We start from the raw sequence: 23,830 nt of genomic DNA, 5'->3' as shown, positions 1-23,830 counted from the left end.
TGTCAGGTGCATCAGTATCATAAGACGCACCATCCATACAAGTTTGGTGAAGTTAGGACCAGTAGTAACTAAGATTAATCATCAGAGGGCACCTGCAACAAAAACTTTAACCAGCTCTAAAAACCTTAACCTCTTCCAGCATCCGAAACCTATTGCTCAGATTCAGCATTCAAGCTTGTCAGGTGCATCAGTATCATAAGACGTATCATCCATACAAGTTTGGTGAAGTTAGGACCAGTAGTAACTTAGATATTGCTATCAATGGGCACCCGCAACAAAAACTTTAACCTGCTCCAAAAACCTTAACCTCCTCCAGCATCCGAAACCTATAGCTCAGATTCAGCACTCAAGCCTGTCTGGTGCATCAGTATCATAAGGCACACCATCCATGCAAGTTTGGTGAAGTACAGACCAGCAGTAACTAAGATACTGCTATCAAAGGGCACCTGCAACAAAAACTTTAACCTGGTCCAACAACCTTAACCTCCTCCAGCATCTGAAATTTAGGACCCAGATTCAGCATCCAAGTCTTTCAAGTCCATAAGTAGGTCCAGATGCATCATCCATGCAAGTTTGGTGAAGATAGGACAAGTAATAGCTTAGATACAGGACCTGCAACAAAAACTTTAACAAGGTCCGGACGCCGACGCCGACGCCACCGCCGACGCCGAGGGTATAGGATAAGCTTTCCTTGACTTCGTCTCGGTGAGCTAAAAAACCCATCTAATTTCTGCTATGGACGTTGATTTGGATACTATTGAAAGTCTGTTACCTTCTGGTAACAGACTGAATACTTCAGCAAAAGTTGAAGAATTCCAGGATTCTCTAGATGACGACTCAAAGAAGAAATTGGTAAGAAACCAAATGCACATAGTTTATGCAAAATGTATGTTTACAAAGATAATAATGAGAAAATTAAAGCGATCAAAGATGGTTGATATGTAAATTATTATTCTGTAAATATTTTTTTTGTATCAGTAAATTATATTAAGAAAAGTTCATCCCCAATAAAATATATCAACTTTTATATTAAATTGCTGATTTCATTTCTTTTAGATCCATGCCATGGCCTCTCTCCAGGGTGGAGAGCATGCTGGTGAGATTTGCAGAGCAGGTATGCGAAGTATCATGAAAAATAACTGCATGAGCCAATTAAGTGGAACCGGACAAAAAGGAAAAATTGCTTTTATTGGCACACCCCTCTACAAAATCATCCTTTGTAAGTATTAAACAGCATTGTGAGTATTATATTAAAAGTGATTAAGTATCAAGAACTTGAATTTGTTTTTGTGTTTATAGGTCATGTTATTTTAACCTGAATCTAATGAATTTTTCCATCTACAAATACATATATATATATATATATACATTTTTTAAACCGATTTTTCCTTTTATCAAATCTTTTTAGCTGCTGCTCGCAAAGCATTGAAGAAAACCATCCCGTTTAAGACAATTAAACGAGAAGTCTTGGACATTTTGAGATTTGCTCCATATCTTCCTATCAATTATGCTAAAGTAAATAATATGTCTTGTCTTTAGAGTTAGATATGCTTTAAAATCATTTAAAAATCTACATTCTATATAATACAGTTATAAACAATATCACTCCTTGTTAATCTCTTTATCAGATGTTTCATTTATTATACACATTTTTAAATAGTCATCTTCATAATTTTATTTTACATTGAAATCTTCTTTATTTTAGAAAAAGCGTGGAAAGAAATCAAATCCAAAAGAAGGCGAATTCCCATCAGACTCTGAATAATATGGACTTTTTTTTCAAAAACACAATTTTCCATCAGAATCATAATACAATTAATTGTTCTTTCAATAATACAAATGTTATTTTAAAGAAAACTGTTGTTTTTATTTTATATTTACACAAAACTGAAAGAGTTTGAGAACATTGTTTGAACTGTTTGAAGATTATTATATCAAATTATGTTAAAATATAAAACATATGTTCTCAAGATGTTTATACTAAGGTTATCAAAACGATTCCGGTACATTTTCTGAAATTGTTGCGTAAAATTGTTTTTAAAATGTTTCCTTAAAAAGTTTTCATAACGTCTCAAAAATATGTTTTCAAAACATTGCTAAACAATGTTTAGAAAAAACGTTATTATAACGTAAAAAAACCCACACAGAATTACGTTGTAATAACGTTTCTATAAAATGTTCTCATTACGTTTCAAAAAAATGTTTTCAAAACATTGCTAAACAATGTTTACAAAAAAACGTTATTATAACGTAAAAAAACCCACACAGAATCACGCTGTAATAACGTTTTTGAAAATGTTTTCATAACATTTTCACAATGATGTTAAAACGTTTTAATAACGTTGTTGTGCTAACTGGAACCTTATCAGAGCAGCATGCTGAAGAAGCCAAAGTTATTGAAGTAATGAAAATCGAGTCCACCTCAAAATATTTTTTTATAAAAATCTTGAGGTTAAGAGGAGATCATCAGCATAATGTTTAAGAAATTATAGAAAAACAAGGTGAAATGTTCCTAGCGTAAGCCACAGTCTCTGAAGTGAATATTATACACCATGACCAAACTGCTTGGAAATTAATTTATCATAGGTACTAGAACACATGTTGTATGTTTTGGTTTTATATATTTAAACATGTAGCCATTGGCTACTATTTATAGCGTATAACCTGTGGAACAGGTATTCAAGTTAAGCACGATTTTCACTCATTCGAAGGCTTTTCTTTGCCGCATTTGCACGTACATGTAATATGTCTCGACCTGATAATGCCGATGATATAGTGATTGAGAAAGAGAATGAACAGAGTGAATCTGCGCCTGACCTGACCGACGTAGTAAATTTATTTACTACTGTTATAAAAAACCAGTTTGAAGAGTTAACAGAAAAACTACAAACGGAGCAGTCTCAGAATTCCGAGTATTTGCAGAAGAAGGTGAAAGAAAATATCGGGAATAAGCTGAAATCGGAGGGTAACAAGATCCAGTTTGAGTTTAATGAAGGGCTGAAAGAGAAGGTCCTGAAATTGGAGAAAATTGTGAAATCGAAAGGTGATCACAAATCATTGTTGTTAATCAGCGAGATAATTCACGACATCGATACCCGTAATAAGCACATCAGGTATATATAGCCGTGTACCAAATATGAATTGAATCCCTGAAGGCATTCAAAAGTTAACAGTCAGACACCATGAATTTGATAGGAATTTGGTGCAAAAGGGTGAATAACTCCACCAAGAATTAGTGGAGTGTAACGAAAATCGAACTTGATCTGTATTTCATTTCTATATAGCTGTCTTCAGTAATTGCCCGTAATCACAAAATATCTAGTTTCTTTATCTTATGCATTCATATTTACTAACTAATATATATATGTTTTCAGCAATGTCGATTCCCAGTATGCACAATAAAAGCCAAGAAGATAGGCATTTCTGAGTGGCATTGGAGATCGGTGATTCCTGTTTGCATCAAAGAAGTCGAGAGTGAATATGATATAACAGACTGGCTGGGTCTGGGCGGGCACTGTCAAACGAGCAATGCTGAACATGTTCCTGAAAATAAGTAAAATAAGGAGCATAGGATATTTTAATTTTGCAAAATATCTACTAGAACGAATTATACAAAATATTAACCTACCAAGGATTCTTCATTATGGCGGAAGTAAACGTTTCCGTCTGTCAGCCTCTCTGGCTGGTATGACTTCCCCTTTGTATTCGCACAGGTAATAAAGCTACATAAGTGAATGACGCCATGGTTGATCTTGATTCAAATAACACACTGCTTATTAAAAGTCATTAAAAAGCGGAGGTATTGCCAAGTTTGCGAATGACGAATGGATGAGGCCAAATGCCAAGGTTTTGAAAGACATTGAAAACGGAAGGCCGCATCTCTTCCTCAAAACAACAAGGAAGATAACAAGAGGCCCCTTGGACCACATCGCTCACCTGAGCAACAATGGGCGTTCAAAAGATATTGTGCCATATGGTCCCTCGGTAGAATAACAAAAAATAAATATTGTAAAGTATTCGAACTTTACACTTACTTTTGCATACACGTACGCAGGAATACTCTCCTCATAAAGAAACATCAGTGGATGAGGCTATGGTAGCATATACTGGGCCTTTATGATTCAAACAGTACGTCCCTTTGAAGTCAACAAAACGAGGGAGAAAAGTCTGGATGAGGGCAAATCCGAACAATGGGAACGTCAATGAGTGCCAAGTGTACACAGGGAAAGAAAGCAACGTAGCAGAAAAAGAACTCGGAGAACGTGTTGTTAAAGACCTAATAAGAAGTATATGGGGAAAGTATCACCACATCTATTGCGACAATTGCTTAACATCAGTTGATCTTTTCCATGAGGTGTTGGACAACAAAACCTACGCATGTTGCACAATAGGAAATGACTTCCCCATGCAGTCTCCAAATGTAAACGGAAAATGCAAGTACAGATGGCACAGCGACAAAATGATGCCAAGGTGGCAACAGCCTGGCACGACAAGTGAACGGTGACACTGCTCTCAACAAACTCCAATCCACTAGAAATGAGGTTCAGAGAAAGCAGAAGGATGGGACTATCATCAATGTAGCATGCCCAAAAGTCCGGAAATTGTACACACAGAATATGAATGGGGTGGACAGAGCTGACCAGCTGAGATCAACTTACAGCATTGCCAGAAAAGCTGCTAAATGGTGGAAGTAGCTCTTCTGGTGGTTCATGGTGGATATGACCATTTGCAATACGTTCATCCTGATGAAGGAATCTCCGAATCACATCCTTACAACAAAGTCAACAAGGTGGAGGGAAAGGAACCAGCAAGAATTCCGAAAAAAATATTGCCCACCAGCTCATCGGTGACATCTGAGGTAAAGGGAAACGGAATCCGTAGACGAGCACCAAACAAGAGGACTATTGCATTGGCCAGCAGAAATGGACAAAAAGAGGACGACATGCAAACAATGTGCTAAAAACAGAATTCGAAGAAAGAGAATTGGTGGATGTGAACAGCGTGGTGTTAACTTGTGGGTTTCTTGTTTCAAGCCTTATCACAAGGAAAAACATCCAGAATTGTTTAATTAATTGGACACATTAGACAAAGGCCACCGACAACAATGTAAATGTGTGAAATATCTTAAATGTTTTATGATTTATTTTCAAACTTTGGACTAATTTTTTACTGGATTACGAATCAATGTATTAAAAATCTATGCTGAAAATTGGGCGAGTTTTTATCTATAATCAATGAAGTTATAGCTGTTTATATGCAGGAATAGGGGTATGAATGATGCGTGTATAATATTGTTGTAGAATAGGAACAAACTGTTTGGCTGATTTAAACATGTTGCGATTCCTCGGGTTGTGGGTGAGAACAAAAGGAATTTTGGTATTGTTGCTTTCCTCACGTTGTTTGATTGATCTAAGTTCTGCAATCGGTGTTTCTGTCGCCTCTCGTATTGCTGATTCGATGAGCTGTATAGGATATTTTTGTCTAGTAAGACATGTTTTAAGTTCGGACAGTCATGTTTTCCTCCGTTCTTCATCTACAACGATGATACAGATTCGCCGGGCCATATTAAAAGGGATGTTTCGTTTTGTATGAGAAGGATGACATGAATCAAAAATCAAATATTGGTGAGAATCTGTCTTCTTGTAGAAAAGATCCGTAGTAATTTTCATTCCCTCTTTTATCACTAAAATGTCCAAATAGGGTAATTCTTTTTCACTAATTTTTATTGTAAATTGTAGGCTGTCATGTAGAGAATTAAGAATTTTGTGGAAATTTTGTAAGTCGTCCAGTGATTTTGTCCAATAAATGAAACAATCGTCTAAGTAGCGTTTCCAGTTGTTTTTTATGTGTAGGGCATATTCTTCTCCAAAAGATGTTTTGCACTCTGACGCAAGTTTTTCTTCGAGGTAACCAAAAACCAAATTGGCGTAAGTGGCGGCAACCTTTGTTCCCATGGCTGTTCCTTTTGTCTGTAGAAAATATTTGTCATCAAAGAAAAAATGATTATTTTCCAGTACGAGTGCAATTCCCTCAAAGATAAATTCTTTCGAAAATCTTGATTGTAGAATGCTTTCATTTTTGTTCATCCAGTAGTCAATGGCCTCAATGCCCAGGTTGTGAGGTATGTTTGTACATAAACTAGTTACATCGAAACTCACTAGATGTGTATTATCTTTGACGGTATTTGGTATATGATTTTAAAAAGTCCATGTCATCCCGAATATAGCTCGGTATTAATTTACAGAGCGGTTTAAGTATAATGTCTAGGAAATTGCTAAGTCTTTGTGTTGGACAGGAAGAACCAGCCACGATTGGACGAAGTTTCAAGTCTGTTGGACGCGGTAGTTTAATATAAGGTTCACATAAGTTGTGTATTCCAGTTTGAATTTGTTTCGACTTGTGGATTTTTGGTAAACCGTAAAAGTTACTGGTTTTCACCTCGAAGTTGAGTAGAAAATCTTCTTCTTTGTCTGTTAGATTTTTAGTAAACTTTGTAACATATTTCTTAATTCTAGACATGGTTTTGCTGTCTTGGTTTGATGGTAGTTCTTGGTAAAAATGTATATCATTTAATTGTTCTAGTACCATTTCTTTGTAGTGGTCTTTATCCATGATGACGATTGCTCCGCCTTTGTCAGCTTCCTTTATAATAATGGTATTATCACTTCTAATATTTTCTAATGCTTTTCTTTCTAATATTGTGATGTTATCTCGTACACGGATATCCGTCTGGTTTATTTGAGCAGCGGTTTTAAAGCAATTGATATAATCTTCTAATTGTTTGTCTCTGTTTGAGTTCGGTTTAAAATTACTTTTATTTCTCACCAATGATTCATCGCTATTTTCCGAGTTTTGAAAAAACTCTCTAAGTCTGAGTTTCCTACAAAATTCTTCGGTATCTTTGATAACATCCACGTCGTTCTTTTTAGGAGTTGGAGTAAATTTAAGACCCCTTTTAAGTAGCTATATCTCATGTGTAGAGAAATTTCTCTGAGAAATATTAATTATTTTGGGGTCTATATGTGCCATTTTTTCTAGATATGTTTGAAGCGAAACGTATTCATGCGATGTTTGTGAAACTGGCCTCTCCACAAAAAAGGATCACTTCGTTGTTGGTTTTGGTTTGTTTTTGATTCCAATCGTTGATGGTATTTTGCTAAGGTTGGTCGAAGTGATCTGATTTTCTCCTATTATCCTCTCTTCTGTTGTTTTGCGTTTCAAATTCGTTCTTTCCCTGTATGTCGTTGTTTTCACTGTAATTGTTGTGTCTGATTTCTTTGTTTCGCCATTGTTTTTGTCGAGGCAAAGGTATTTCGCGTCTTGAATGAGAGTTCTGATTGTTGTTTTCATTTTGTTGAAGAGAATTGATGTCAGGTTTCTGACAATGGTGATTATTTATCCCGCGTTTACGACGTTCAGGACTTTTCATAATTGCATTTCCATAATTGTTTGCATGATCTTCTAGCCATTTTTGTTTTGAACGAAGAAAATCATCTGATTTGATTTTTTCTTGATTTGTTTCTTTTTCCCACAGTCCACGGAGTTTGATTTGCATGTCGTTGCTTGATATGTTTGCGATCTCGTCATGCATTACTTGATCATGATTCTCGTATTTCGCCCTGTACTTGGGTACTCTGAGGCGTAACAGTGAAATTTCGGCGTCAAATTTTTGAATAGCAAGGTTTCTTCTAATTGTTGTCTCCTCCTCCGGTTCGTTGTTGATAGGTTTTGCCCTGAATTTACGGGGTAAAATTACCCCCTTGTTTTGCCTCCATTTTTCATAAACATCTGCTGAATTTTCACAGCGAATTGCATTCCAGTATGCTTGTTTTCTCTCATTTAACATTTTTTTCCAAATTGTTATCTCTTTCTTTTTATCATGTACAGAATTTTGAAAGATTGTTCATTGTTTTCTTTATATTGTTTTCTGTTATATATTTTCCCTTTTTATAAAGTGAAAGAAAACAATGAACAATTGCGTAATGCTAAAGAAAATCATTTTGTTAAACTGTTTAAACCTAAGTTAAATTCTTAATATTTTGTATTTTTAACATCTGCATATATATACATGTGAATAATTATGTACAAGAGACACTGGACTTTTATCATTATAATTGTGTTGACTCTTTTTATGCATTGTATATTGTTTTGACGTCACAATGTTTTGACGTCACTATGTGTTGACGTCATAATCACGTCTTCAACAGTTTGTTTGTATAACGTTGCCTACCTAACGTCACGAGATTGACGTCATAATGTTCTTGTTTACTTTGTTTTAAGAAATGAAGATAATAATTTTTCTATTGATCGACGTATCAAAGAGAAAATTGACCGGAAAACTTCATCAATGCGCGTAAATTGAAAATATAATATTATGTAAATTTTATTGTGTAAGGAACATGGGCAAACATATTGCTGAAAATAGAAAGAAGTATAGGCAAAATAATCGTGAAGAAAAACGACGTAAGAAGCAGAAGCTGAAAAAGGAAAAGGAAATGACATATCACTATTGTTGCAATGCTTCATCCTGTCCGTACAAGTCATCTTAATCATCTTCAGGATCTTCCTTGTCACCATCATTGACATCTTCAAATTCATCAGACTCGTCATCGATAGTGACAAAATCAAAGGCAACAGAAAACAGACCCCTGATTACGTTTACGTCAGAGTACATCATGTTAAAGAAAAGAGTAGCTGCTATTGAGGACAGAGAAAGTCGCTAACGGGGTAAGATGATAAATACATGTATACTAATAGAAAAGTTGTTGCTGCAGTGTGTTTAATCACTATGCTAGTCTGATATATATTCCAGAAATGGTTATCTAGGCTTTTAATATCAAATAATAATTAAGTAACATGATTTCATGATCAATTTTAATTTTTATTTATAAATAGCTATTGAAATGAGCTGTAAAACATATGGGCTTTTGATATGTACATGTAGGTGATCCTCATACCAGCTTGCCGTGGAAAGGTGTTAATCCTCAAACCTGGCAGATTTGGAGAGATGACCAATAGTGTTTACTATTTCTTTATAGGTACTAAGTTTTCGATAATGTTTTATCAGACTTATAATCAAATGAATATACTTTATTTAAAATCTGATATATTAATCATGTGTGTGATCCTCATACCAGCTTGTCATGGAGAGGTGTTAATCCTCAAACCTGGCAGATTTGGAGAGATGACCAATAGTGTTTACTATTTCTTTATAAGCACTAAGTTTTCGATAATGTTTTATCAGACTTATAATCAAATGAATATACTTTATTTAAAATCTGATATATTAATCATATGTGTGATCCTCATACCAGCTTGTCCTGGCAGATCTGGAGAGGTGACCAATAGTGCTAATTTTTCCTTACTGAGTACTTAGTTTTCATTTGAACGTTAGATAAAATTTATATAAAACTTTAAAAAATCATCCTTGAGAAATGATTCTCTGGCCAGCAGAAGTGGAGAGGTGGCATTTAAATTAACAGACATTATGTTTTGAATGTCTTCTATCTTAATCATGCTGATGGTTATTAAAATGAATTTTTTTTTACACAAGGTTTTTCCTTTTGCTTTGCAGATCACTACATCAAATACAAATTACCAAGTCATGAAATTCCTAATCCGTGTGTGGGTGGGGGGAATTAAGATGCCTATTACTCCAACTTCTCAATCTTTCAATGTAAATTTAGGAGCAATTACATTTTCGGCGAGAAAAAGTGGGGGGCTAAACCCTCTAAGCTGCTCTGTGCCTATTGGTTGGGTCTAAATTTGCTAAGCCCCCCCCCACCCCGGTTCCGACGCCTATGCACCTGATTAAAATGATAATTATACCCCCCGCAAACAAAGTTTGGGGGGGGGGGTATATAGGAATCACCTTGTCCGTCCGTCCGTCTGTCTGTCTGTCCGTCTGTCTGTGCAATCGTGTCCGGTCCATATCTTTCTTATGGAGAAACATTGGAAGTTCTTACTTCACACAAAGATTGCTTATGACCTAAAGGTGTGTCATGACCTTGACCCAAGGTCATTCAGGCAAGATCAAGGTCACTGGCAGAAAAAGTGCAAAATTCGTGTCCGGTCCATATCTTTCTTATGGAGAAACATTGGAAGTTCTTACTTCACACAAAGATTGCTTATGACCTAAGGGTGTGTCATGACCTTGACCCAAGGTCATTCGGGCAAGGTCAAGGTCACTGGCAGAAAAAGTGCAAAATTCGTGTCCGGTCCATATCTTTCTTATGGGGAAACATTGATAGTTTTTATTCACACAAAGATTGCTTATGATCTAAGGGTGTTTCATGACCTTGACCCAAGGTCATTCGGGCAAGGTCAAGGTCACTGGCAGAAAAAAATGCAAAATTCGTGTCCGGTCCATATCATTCTTATGGGGAAACATTGGAAGTCCTTACTTCACACAAAGATTGCTTATGATCTAAGGGTGTGTCATTACCTTGACCCAAGGCCATTCGGGCAAGGTCAAGGTCACTGGCAGAAAAAATGCAAAATTCGTGTCCGGTCCATATCTTTCTTATGGGGAAACATTGGAAGTTCTTACTTCTCACAAAGAATGCTTATGATTAAAGGGTATGTCATGACCTTGACCCAAGGTCAATTGAGAAAGTTCAAGGTCATTGTTTCAATATAGCTAAATTCTGTCTGTGTCATGTCTTGTTTTAATGGAAATATTAGAAGCTAAAAATTAACAGTTTTCAAAAATAAAGCAGTTGTTATTTATAGAAAATGGACAGTGAAATAGATTCATCCAATATTTTCTATAATAGCAAAAATACACGCGTTATGATATTTTTCTTAGCGGGGGGTATCAATTGTGAGCTTGCTCACAGTACCTCTAGTTTATCTATGATTCAAAGTTAAAGAACGTTGATGATAGAAAAAAGCTATTGATGGACTTGGCAGATGGAAATATCGACATAGAAGAGTTTCGGAAAATAACAAAAGGATCAGGATAATAAAAAAGCTTCAGCAGCATTTTTTTTTCAAATTGATACATATATTCCCAATTTTATGTTATATGTCATAAAATATACTCTGCTTCTATTATAGAATACAGCGTGTACAAAAGAAAAATATCAGCAACGACAGTAAAAAGAAAACAAAAGAATCCGAAATGAAGTAAGCATACAGTGTTTAGTCATCTTTAAGTTCGTTATTTTATTCATTGAACTTAATTTCAAATATTTTTATTTCGAAAGCGTTAAAATGAAGAATACAAGGAGAAATTCGAATTATTTGTTACATGTTGATTTTTTAAAAGTCAGGTACACGGAGTTAATGAGTTTATTTCACCCTTATTATAAAACAATAATGTAAAGTTTTCTTTGATTCTTTATGTTACGAGTATATATGTAGCACTTTTTTCTATGATTAAGGGGAAATGAAGACCAGTTACAGACAGGAGAATTGGTGGAACAAGAGGAAGACGATTTGGAACAAAACGAAGAACCTAGGTATATTAAGAAAATCATTTAAGGTACATGTACCTCACTACACCTTAACTTATATTTTTTAAGACACTTCTTCACAAGATGGTTATTTCAGTTCTTTGTTAAATTTGTTTGTACCGAGCAATGTTGGTGAATATCGTCATAGCACAGTGGTTAAAGTATCGAGCTCGTGAATCGCAGATCATCAGTTTGAATCTGCCTGCAGCCTGGGGCTTTGCTCACATTTACTGAATTCAATTTTTTAAAGATATCTTTTCTTATTAAAAATTGTACATTTGTTCGCTTATTTAACATACATACTTCTTATTAATCGTGGTATCTCTCATAATCAAGTTATTTTCTGTTGAATTAAGAAACTATTTCAAGGTGTAGTGAGCTAACTTTTTGTGATAATGGAACAAATACTAATAATCAGAATATATGTGTGTGTGTGTGTATTCTATGCATAAAATGTCTTTAATCGATGTTACCTTTTTATCATCATCATTGTTTTAAAGCCTAAACAGAACTGCCGAGCTGATGAAAGAAACAAATGATCTTAAAGAACAACTCAAGCAAACTCTTGCCGTAAAAGAAAACAAATCAATGGAGGAGAAGCTCAAACTCAGACAAATTTGTTATTAGAGGTACTTATTGATAGAAAAAAACCTCTCTGTACTTGTGTGAATTTGACTAATCAATATTTATTTCTTAACTGAAATTATTAATTATTTATTAACTACTAGTATGTTTGATAAACAAAACTTAATATGGAAACGTACGCACACGAATATGTATATCAGTTATAAGTAATACTATCTTTGTTGAAATGACGTCTTTTTTATATCTTAAGAATGAATGCAATTGCATTCTATTATTAACCTTTGTAACCTTTTATGCCATGTATGAATGAACGTATTATGAGTATAAGTGATGCCTCATACTAGGTGGGGACTCCGAAGCCCAGGACTCGGAGACTCAAATCCTGCATCCAGACTCTTTGACTGGCAGTTTTGACGGTTTTGTTACTTTATTTAGGAATAAAATATTAATCTTAATTTTGAACACTAAATGTTCACTATTGATCGTCGTATATGGGCCGAACTAGTCAGAACTGTCCATCATAAGTAAAATCTTATATATACCCATGTGAAATGAGGTTGAGCAGACTCTTGATTTGGGCTGCTTTTAGTTGATGTAATTCTAACTATACGATCACGATTGTTAATAAACTATTGGTCAAAGAAGTACTGGACTTCGTCGTTTGAGTATCATCTCCAGAAGATAAAGTCTGAAGGCTTACACAACTTCGAAATTGAGTTATCATTGAAGCTGTCGTGCTATGGCATCACGTGACATTTAAAAACTTCTTTACCTTAACAAAAAATCAATAAATGTTTATGTGTATGCATGATATAATAATTCGATCGGCAATTAGTTTATGTTTATTATCTAGAATCCTAATGTTAAATCCCATAAAATAAATATTGTCATTATTTATCGGAAACCCTCCATTTTTTTTAATTTCATGGAAAGTACTACTTAATTTACATTTACAACAACAAAGCAAAGGATGATAGAGGCACTGGCGCTAGGCAAGGATTTGTCCTTACTACCAAGGATCCCTTACGCATTCCACTAGACCCCCCCCCCCCCCCCCCACGGGTACGAACAAATTCCACCAATGATGAGGGGGAAGACCACCGCTCTCGATCTATCTCCCAGGGAATGCCCCAAGACATGCAGCAATGATATGGTCCCTCTGAACAAATTCAGGCGACTTGTAACCAACAAAAAGCTTTTGCCAACACTACTGGGCTGTTAATGGGATGAGAGCAGAAGAATCCCTCAAGAGCCTCTCTGTTTAAAGTCGCCATGTCTGTTCCAGGAATAGATAAAGCTATGTTGTTAAGAGCAAGTGCCCGATCACAAGCAACATTTGCATTCTACAGCGAAAATAACAGTGACATATAAAACTGTAAAAAAAACGAACATTGTCTTTCGATCAACCGCTATGCTAAGACAGGAGAGACCTTCATTCAAAAATTATAAAAAAAAAAAAAAAAAAAAAAAATAGTGAGTAAGGAACAAATCCTAGAAGCAGTTGGCACTTGATTCAGAATGGAGGAGGTAGACATATCAATACGAGATCTTTGGCCTGAAGGGAACGACTACATTAGTGAACTCCATTAACATTTCAAAGATATGGCCCCGAACTCGTTTACAACCGATATCCCGTTCTCAGCAATAGGGGATCACAGTTGTGGCCAACGCGAGAAGCAACGAATAGTGTAGGCATCTTGTCGGTGGAGTTCGTGCCAGATTAATTTTAAGAGTTATTTTACATTTCTTTTTGCAACTCTTCTATTGCAGTGGTACCTTCAACATTGAATGTGTGTTAGTAAAATTTACCAACCTGTTGAATACACGCCTTCCAGATGCTCCCGCGAAGTAACAGAAGCCCTAACACTTGGCATTAGAGATCCCTTCATCTCAGTGATAGCAGACACTCAAAAGTTAATTTAGAACCGTGGCTGCTGATGTCTCATTATAGACCAGACAAAACACGAAGACATGAGATAGGATGTGAAGGAAACAGAGCAAGTCACAGACAAAATTAACGACCCCCTTTTCATAAACATGACGGAGTTTGATGAGAACATCAAAGCCAAGCGCATAATAACCTTGAATCTACCTGTCCAGGTTTGATGCGTTATCCTACAAAATGTGAAATTGCAAATATTGCAATTTGACATGACTTTTATGATAAATTTGTCGATCGTAGTGATTTTGAATATTGTGAAATGGATACGGACAGTCCTTACACGGCTTTTTCAAGCAACAGCCTCGAAGAAATTGTCATACACTTATTAATGGATATTAATCACGGACTTTATAATTTCTGTGCCGATGTCGACATAGAAGAAGACAATTTTACTCATTGGCTTCAATGTTGTGATAAAAACAACCTGTACGACACAAAAACGCCTGAAGTTTTCAAAACACAGTTTTTTTAGCCACGAAATGACAAGTATGTTCTAAGACATATGTAATTAACAAAACAACTCCAGTAAATGTAAGAATGGAGATGAAAGCCTACCAGCTCTTGCGGAAAGCAAGAGGTAATCCCCAAAGCAACGACCAAGAACTATTCGCAACGCAAAATCATTTGCAAAGATATATAGGAGTCTGATTCACGCATCGCTTCCATTTTCAGACGTGTCATGAAAACCTAGAATTCAGCTAATGGATTTAACGAAGAGTTTCTGGCAAAACACAATTCTGTATTAACATACAAACAATACCTTGTTGTAATGTATACTTTTATTGTAAACGAAAAGTCTTAGATAACAGCATTGACATTTAAGTGTTAAACCTCGAGTTGTGTTCGCAAAACGAGAATTTTTGAATGAGAAAATGTCTTAAACCCTATGGGAATGATAAATGAGTTAAATTTACTGAACATTTACATTTTGTTGTTTCTTTATGCTTACAATGCACTTTATAACTTTACGAGGTTTAATGTTTGTTATAACAATTTATAATCTCTTAATAATTATACTCTTTGGAGTTAAAGGTTCTTCTATATGTAATACTGTCAAAATCAAACAAGAGGGGAATTAACATTCAATATTGTGCGAGCTCCCTTAACGGTATTAATTAGTCTTAACTTCATTACAAGTTTAAAAACCTCTGAGGGAAAAATATATTGCTCATTATTAAAACGTATAATCAAGAACAGATTAATACATCAATGTATTAAAGAAGGGAAGATGCGAGACTTATCAAAGTTTATATTATGGAGTAAGAAATATAATCTGATGGGTTATATTCTGATCGTAAACAAAAGATTTCTTTTATCAATGGAAGAAAATAATTCGTGGTAACTTTATTCGTTTGTAACTTTATATTCTTATAGTTAAAATGAGATTTAAACAAAATCATTTTGTCTTCAAGGAACCGAAACGGCAAGTTTAGTTTAAGTAATATGTATCGTCGAAGAAGGAGACCTGCACATCCTTGCGGCAGATAATTTAAGATTGTAAATGTTGAAGCTAGTCCTGTCGCAAATTTGCTTAATACTTCGATTGTTTCAAATTTATTACGAACATTTCATTGTGTATATATAGAATGTATTAGAGAGTATACCTGCGTAATGTTCTACAAATACATGTATCTTTATTTTGTTATCCACAACATTTAAAAGTTAAACATAATTACAAATTGTTTTACATGCACAAATGTATACATATTTGCGAATGTGTGTAAATGTATCGTAAATTTTTCTCCATGCAATTAAAAACTTAGAATAGTAAGAAATATAAAAACAAATTGTTTATTCAATATATTTACCTAATACAAATATAATATATCCTATCTGACACCCCAGGTGAAGACATATTTAGAGGGTCTCTATGGAGATATTACCTCGCAATCAGCTATATTTGTTTCTGAAAATAGTGGGGTAAATTGTACAATCCGTTAGTCTAAAGAAAGTGATTCTCTAATAACTGCTTTCATGCTTTGCACAATGAACTGTTTTAAGGAAGCAATCATTGCGACTTTGCCTAAGCTAGCTGCTCAAAATTCCCATAGACTCCTTCACCTGTGGAAAACAGCCGAGACGTGGAATAAGGTTGTCCTACTTCACCAACAGGAGAGACCTAGTTGCACTGGACTTCTGTCCCCGGACTTGGCGTCCGAAGAGAGGGGGTTTGGAAGCAGAATGAGGCTCCGCGGCACCAAGTGTAGCTACTCGCCTAGGTTACAACCTATATAAGGAGGTAAAGGTATACACCAAATACCTTGGTAGAAAGGCAGCTAAAACTAATTATGGTCTGCAAGTTGGGCTCAGTCAAACTCATGTGGGTATTGATGGAATGCGGAAAATTCTTCTCTATACTAATACTCCTCCTTCTGTTCATAGGCTCCTACATAAAGCATATAATAAAGTTTTTGGCCTCGATTCAAAACCTCAACGAAACTGACAGGAGTGACAGGTATCACCGGCTGGAAGAGGGGAACACTCTTTGGGGAAATGAGTTCCCACTTACTATCCCTGTACAATGTGATGTCATGTAGAATAACCCGTTTACTCGGGGTGAGTGAGATACCCTCTCAGCCGGCGATACAAACTGTGTACTCATTTATTGCGAATGTCACCTTAAAACGCCAGATCATTAAAATAGTGACTAAAAGTAAGATATGCTCTAAACATGGTCAATTAATTAACGAGGGCTCTCGTGACAAATTCAATCCCGGGGTATGGAGGCGAACCTCCCGATGCATCACACAAAAGAGAGTGAGTTTACGTGGCTATTGGGAGGGGGGCTTATGACAGATTTCTTTCTTCTGTGAGGATGTCCTAGAGATGTGGGAAGTCATCAACGGTCTAGACAGCTCCACTGGTCGTGTTGCAGTCTCTCTCTACAAGGATGGTCTGCTAGAAAATAAGCCATGTCACTATATTGACACTCCAGACCTGTCTGAGAGCATAAGAAAAGCAAATGCAAAAGAGACCAGAACCTATTGAGATCACGCCAAAAAGAACTAAAGCAGAGAAAACCAAACTTTTGCATAACTTTGCCCTTGATGCTGTTGACAGGTGTACAGCTGAAACTAGAAATGTAAACTCATATTGGCTACTGCTCGGGAATCCAGTGACCGTTAACTTTTTTAAATATTTGCCAAATTATAATGAGCTACCTACGAGACTCTATAGTTATATTATGCCCATTACTTTAATACATGTATGTAATGAAAATTGTTATATTTACTAATGTGTATATAAAGGTGGTGTCAAATTTTAGTGAAACAAGAAGTAAACCCAAAGTAAACCCAGAAAGATAACTCGGGGTTTAGTTGGGGTTTGCTCTGGTGTTAGGTTGGTTCTGATCGGCACTGTTCAATTCTGATGAGCTTATTGCTATAAGTTGAAATTAAAAATAAGTATGTGCCTTGTCCGCATCTTCGCTAGCCAAGGGTTTTCGGTCCACTTTGCTCCCCATAAATCCTTGGCGGATTTCATTACGAAAACTCAGTGACAAGCTCCGTTTTATGATTGGCTGCAGCTGCGAGTAGCTGATCCAATCGCAGTGCTTGTAAATATAAACTAAGAAAGAAAACACATGTGTGATCTTTGGTAAAACATTCGGTGCTTTTAACAAGTTGAGACACAAGTTCTCGAGTACAGTACCTCTCCAACGATGGTCTAACCAGATCGCTTTAAAAACCAATACACATGTATATTTTACTGGGATTGACCATAGTTCTACAAACTTGTCAAGGCTCGCGTGATAGCATGGGAAGTAAACATGGCGAATGTAGAACTGAGTTGCCTATCCTGTTAGTATATACGTTCCTGCTTATGGTTATTGCTTTTTAAGGTTCAGTGAGCTCTGTTTTATTTAATTTCTTTGGTCCGCAATACTCACGACAACGATACCTGATTTTATGGCATGAAAGCTTTCATCGGCGACTTTTTCACTCCCGGTACAGGTCCTTACAAAACACTATAGGTAGCAAGGGACAGTTTCGAATAAAGTACCCGTCAATATTTTTGTAAAATTGAGAGTTGCTGTACTTGAAGGCTTATGAGTGTTGCTAAAATTCATGAAATGATTTTTAATGAATATCATTAGTTAGAGGGGTGTCTCTTGTTGAAATTGATATGCAATATGTAGGCCCCTTATGTTAGGTACATGAGAATCAGAAGTAAAATGCGAAACCTGCGGCTTTGACTGTTGTGCTGACTTTACACAGTGAAATTGCTAGTTACAGACGGGAGGTAAAATAACACGAAAAGTAGGTGGATGGGACATTGTACACTATACACCGGTAAGTTTCTGACATGTGATAGTGCAGCATGCACGCGGTACGGAAGGTCAACCCTCTGCAGGGAATTAGCTGGGGGAGGTCTAAAAAGCTGAAAAATCATGAAAAATTAGCAAAATATGAAAGGGTCAAAATCTCATAAAAACCAGTATGTAGAGAATTTTACAGGTTTTGATTAGCAATTTTCTTCAGAAATTGGTGATTGGCCTTATAAAAGTGAATTAAAGGTATTTGTGCTGAATGGGAACTGAGGAAACTGTAGTTACAGAGTTCCGAAGACATGCATCCCTTGGCTACAATGAATTGGATCAAAAAAACTGTCCCCTGCCACCTTCAAGACTACATGGTATTTTCATATTTCTCCTTTAAGTGTAATTTTGAGTGGATTTTGTACCATAAGTAATACATTTTGTGAAAATGGATGATTTTCTTGGCTATAGATGTCATGACATCATTTATTAGCTAAAATATTCAAGGGGAGTAACTCCCTCTTAAATGTGTAGAATGACCACCACTAGAGTAAATTGGCTTAGAGAGTAGGCATTTCCTATCCTGATGACAATTCATAGGCTTAAGTTAATTACTGAGATAAGAATAAAGACTTTAAAACAGTTTTTATCAATTAAATCATTAAATTCATGAATTGGCAGCCATTTTGCTGTCTGATTTTATGAAATAACATTAGTCCACCTGACTTATATCACCCAATTTTTTTAAAACAGCATATTTTTATTTCAAATGAACTTTACATGTAGACAAATGCAGTTATCAAAGTATACCATATGTCAAAAAACTCAAGTTTTTGCTCCTTCCTATCAAAAAATGGTATTTTAGATGTATTTACAGAATTGAAAAAGCCACCCCCTCTTTCCAATGGACTCCATTACCATTACATGTAGGATATGTAACTGTACATTTGACCTTGAAATAACATCTGCTATGATAATTACTCTTGAAATGAACAAAAAACAACATATGTTTACCCTTTTATTGTATATATGCATCAAAAATGTAGAAAAACATGTAAAATTTGAACCTTTTTCATGGAATTCTCATCCGTCCCCAGGTACCCGGGTGTGTTTGAATTTCATTTTAATTAAACGCACATGTCACACTTGTAGGTCTTACTAATTTAGCAAAGTTAAAATGAGACTAGAAACCAGAATATATAAGATATCCACTAAATATGATTATAGGCTTAGTTTTTCATGAAAACAAGAAATCACATGTAGGGCGACATGACTTTTTGTGAATAAAAATGCTACAAATCATCCATTTACCAAAAAAGATCAATTTTAAATATCAGTGATGGTTGTTTTCAAATATGTGTAAGAAATGACTCAAGGAAACTGCCACAAGTTTCATAATATTAGGTTAAAGTGTTCAAACTAATGCTTCTTGTGAAAATCAAAAGATAGGGGGAGGGTATACATGTAAAGGGATTTCTAAGTGATGTGATGCTTTTATCATGATAATATCAAGCAGATGCATGTAGTATTCAATAAGGTTTCTTATTTAAGGAGGTTGAACAACAGTTGACCTCTAAAAGATTAGGTAAAGATGCTTTATTTATGGAGAGCCCTGTGAATCTGTGTTAAATAGAGGAAAGTGGAAATGGTGGGTTCACTTAAATGGCCATATTTTGCTTAAACCTCAATGGAATTGGCAAAATGTGGTGTACTTTTTTTCAGAATAGCATAAGCTTTGTAATTTTAAGACAAGATGACTTTTCAGAGAATGTGAGTGTATGTTAAAGGTAGCAAGGGACAGTTTCGAATAAAGTACCCGTCAATATTTTTGTAAAATTGAGAGTTGCTGTACTTGAAGGCTTATGAGTGTTGCTAAAATTCATGAAATGATTTTTAATGAATATCATTAGTTAGAGGGGTGTCTCTTGTTGAAATTGATATGCAATATGTAGGCCCCTTATGTTAGGTACATGAGAATCAGAAGTAAAATGCGAAACCTGCGGCTTTGACTGTTGTGCTGACTTTACACAGTGAAATTGCTAGTTACAGACGGGAGGTAAAATAACACGAAAATAGGTGGATGGGACATTGTACACTATACACCGGTAAGTTTCTGACATGTGATAGTGCAGCATGCACGCGGTACGGAAGGTCAACCCTCTGCAGGGAATTAGCTGGGGGAGGTCTAAAAAGCTGAAAAATCATGAAAAATTAGCAAAATATGAAAGGGTCAAAATCTCATAAAAACCAGTATGTAGAGAATTTTACAGGTTTTGATTAGCAATTTTCTTCAGAAATTGGTGATTGGCCTTATAAAGAGTGAATTAAAGGTATTTGTGCTGAATGGGAACTGAGGAAACTCTAGTTACAGAGTTCCGAAGACATGCATCCCTTGGCTACAATGAATTGGATCAAAAAAACTGTCCCCTGCCACCTATATATGAATAAAACATTCCGTGCTTTCCTTAGGTTATAGTTTAATTCGTATTTAATAGCATCGTTAATTATGTTCCGATATTCGGTAGTCAACATGTTTTCAAGTTGTATTAATGCCGTAGTGTGTATATAACCTGTTGTTTAATTCGATTAAAATGTAAATATGCAAGGGGAGCAGTTGCTCGCTAGATAGCGCCACCACATCACCGAGTTTTCGTAATGAAATCCGCCAAGGGTTTATGGGGAGCAAAGTGGACCGAAAACCCTTGGCTAGCGAAGATGCTTGTCCGAGGTTTACACAGAGTTGGACACAATTGTTAACATTACATGTATAAACATTAGGTTCGGTACGTTGCACTACTATAACACTTTACGCAAATGGTGTAGCAGGTACCTCAAACAGTGATTTTAACAAGGAGACGAATACTGAAATGTGACTAGATAATGGCGATTGGAGTTCATGTGAACTTCATTGTTAACATAAACACAAAAACAAATAGTGTTGCTATTTTAAAAGTTGATTAAACAAAAACCTACGCCCCGTATCCTGCAAAGAAGCTCTACCAGTATAATACCATCCACATATAAAGGAATAGAAGTTTGAGTTATGAGGAAATAGTAAGTTTATATATAATGAACCGAACATTTCTTGAACGAGGTAACTTATTTACCCGTGCATCAGATTGAATAAATCGTACGCGGATGGTACACACCTACGTAAACAAACAGGTACGATTATTAATTTGTATTTATTAGATAAAGGTATTATAAAAAGAATTTTTTATTTTTTATAACCAACAAAAAAAAAAAAAAACAACAGGGAGAACGTAGATATACTAATTGGGGCATAAAAACCGAAAGTCTTTAGAACGACATGACTTGTTTCCCCACATATCGGTATTATTAAATCTTAGATGAGTGTAGAAACATTAGAACAGACATGTGGATGCTTGGATAGTTTATTTTTGTTAGATGTATGCATTGGAATGATTAAAAGGCAGTTGAAAAACGTTTATATATTAATTTCTTATTCGTGTTTGAAACCGAATTCTTCACAACGATGTAACGTATTTTCCTGAATTTCGGTAATAATCGTACTTTGTGTACACACCTACGTTAGCAGACATGGAAACGATTATTATTTTGAGTTTTTATTAAAATGATCAAAACGCAGATGAATTAAGTTTATATATTATTACTAATAAGTACATAAAATCGAAAATCCGTAGAACGAGGTAACTAGTTTACCTGTATATCGGTAATAACAAGTCGTACGCGGAGTGAAAACACCTATTGTTGTGTTAACGATATCTGTACTTTAAAACAGATACTTAACCAAATAAATATATGGGTCCATTGTTTACACGAACAAATTTAATCAAATGTGTATAGTGTTTTAACACTGATATTATAGAACAGGGTTGCCCCGAACTTACCGATTCATTAGCTTTGTCTGTGTAATAGGACGGGTTGGGTCAGAATCACACTCTGCAATATGTTTACCGTTTCCTATGTGTTATAATTTATTTTCCAGGTTCTTTATGATTTGAGATTCTGCTTGGTCTTAATTTTAAGTTTAATAATATATATTTCACCTTTTGACACCGTTCAACACACTGTAATGAAAAACACCAGCTTCAACAAACAACAATATTTATTTACGACTTTATAGAAAATAACAAAAGCAAAATAATGATAACAATGGTAAATTCCTGCCGAGTATAGACCAAAATAAAATGTTACTATCAAAAATTCTATCAAAAATCCCTGTGAACACCACCATCAAAATAATCAACAAAAATCACCCCCATCCTAGCGTACGGGAACGCTAGCCTACCTAGCCGGGGGAAGGCCTAGGTTTAATTCAAAAATCCCTTTTAATAAGAACCTTACACTTAACTTAGCTGGGGGGAAGGCCTAGGTTTAATACATAAATCCCTTTTAATAAGAACCTTACACTTAACTTTTAGTCTAAGGGCCGAAAATAATTCAACAGGAGCAAATGACGACGACAAAATGATCAAATAAATATCTAATAAACCATGTTAGAGAAGTGAGAAACTTACAGCAAATCAATGCTTAACAAGTCCCCAAGAAACTACAAATTTCGGGGCTTTATATAGCAAACCACGACAACAGAAAAATATAACGTTAAATCTAGTGAATGGACTGAAGGGGTATGACCTTTGACTGTATTTAGCACAACCCGAAAAAGGTTACTTCCGGTATATTAACCAATCGAAAAGTATAAACAAAACTGGACATTTCCTTTGATGATCGAACACGTGTGAAGGATTATTATCGATCTATATGTCAAAACAAACCTATTTATAGTACCCACAGAAGTGAGTATATAAACTAGAAACTTTCAACAATTATTATTAACAAAAATAGGGAGGGGCAAATAGGGAATACATAATGTGAATTGAACCCATTCCTGCTACACTCCCCCCCCCCCCTGCTTAAGAATAAATGATATAATCATTTATTTTAAGTATAACGTTACATAATCATAGCAGGAATTCATATAAAAATGAAACAAACATTTTTCTTTCCCTGCAAACAAAATATAAAATTCAACAATGAAATCAATATATGGCCAGGGATTAACAATCATTATTAAAACATAAAAACAAAACTATATTGGCCAAATATTTGTATTAACTGCGTACATAACTCAATTTAATTTAACAGTTCCTCAATCTAACTACTTTCTCTTTGCTATTTGGCCCCCCAGAGTTTCTGTGTCACTGTAACTGTCTCTGTGTCGTACGTGAACACCACTTGGTCACTGGAGTTGGTGTCCTCTTTTACTGAAGGGGTCTCGCTCCCCGCTACAAGTGAACTCCGTCGCCTGGCCTCTTGATCCCTAAACTGTCTCCCATTGTCTGAGATCTCACAAATTGGCATAAGGCCATTCCCTGGATTACTGTACTTTCTGTTGGAAAACGTCCTCGGCTCCAGCCCCTTAGTCGGCTGATTTGGGTGTACCCGACCCATATGTCGGCTGACTTGGTTCCTTCTCATTGTCGCAAACCGACACAGGGTGCACTGGAATCCATGAATATATTCCATATGGATCTCTGCCCAATGTCTCCGACATTTTGCCATACATTCCAGGAAGACGTCGCATCCGTCGACTGGACATATTCC

At 35.6% G+C, this 23,830-nt stretch overlaps 1 protein-coding gene and 2 long non-coding RNA genes across 3 annotated transcripts; all 3 read left to right on the top strand.

The window, feature by feature from the left end:
* Positions 1 to 735: 735 nt before the first annotated feature.
* Positions 736 to 1,798, top strand: LOC128170760 (uncharacterized). The gene is made up of 4 exons (XM_052836533.1): positions 736 to 852; positions 1,057 to 1,219; positions 1,409 to 1,515; positions 1,706 to 1,798. Exons 1-4 carry the CDS (start codon positions 736 to 738, stop codon positions 1,763 to 1,765), a joined length of 447 nt encoding a protein of 148 aa, XP_052692493.1. The 3' UTR covers positions 1,766 to 1,798.
* A 1,517-nt stretch (positions 1,799 to 3,315) lies between these two features.
* On the top strand, positions 3,316 to 9,735 carry LOC128170830 (uncharacterized). The gene is made up of 3 exons (XR_008241918.1): positions 3,316 to 8,727; positions 8,945 to 9,038; positions 9,575 to 9,735. It is a non-coding gene; the product is annotated as an uncharacterized LOC128170830 (long non-coding RNA).
* Positions 9,736 to 10,850: 1,115 nt separating this feature from the next.
* Positions 10,851 to 19,847, top strand: LOC128170597 (uncharacterized). Its single transcript, XR_008241870.1, has 4 exons — positions 10,851 to 11,127; positions 11,385 to 11,462; positions 11,957 to 12,085; positions 13,812 to 19,847. It is a non-coding gene; the product is annotated as an uncharacterized LOC128170597 (long non-coding RNA).
* The last annotated feature ends 3,983 nt before the right edge of the window (positions 19,848 to 23,830 follow it).

Source organism: Crassostrea angulata, chromosome 2, assembly GCF_025612915.1.
Source record: "Crassostrea angulata isolate pt1a10 chromosome 2, ASM2561291v2, whole genome shotgun sequence".
Classification (NCBI taxonomy): domain Eukaryota; kingdom Metazoa; phylum Mollusca; class Bivalvia; order Ostreida; family Ostreidae; genus Magallana; species Magallana angulata.
This window is presented reverse-complemented; position numbering and strand designations above follow the sequence as displayed.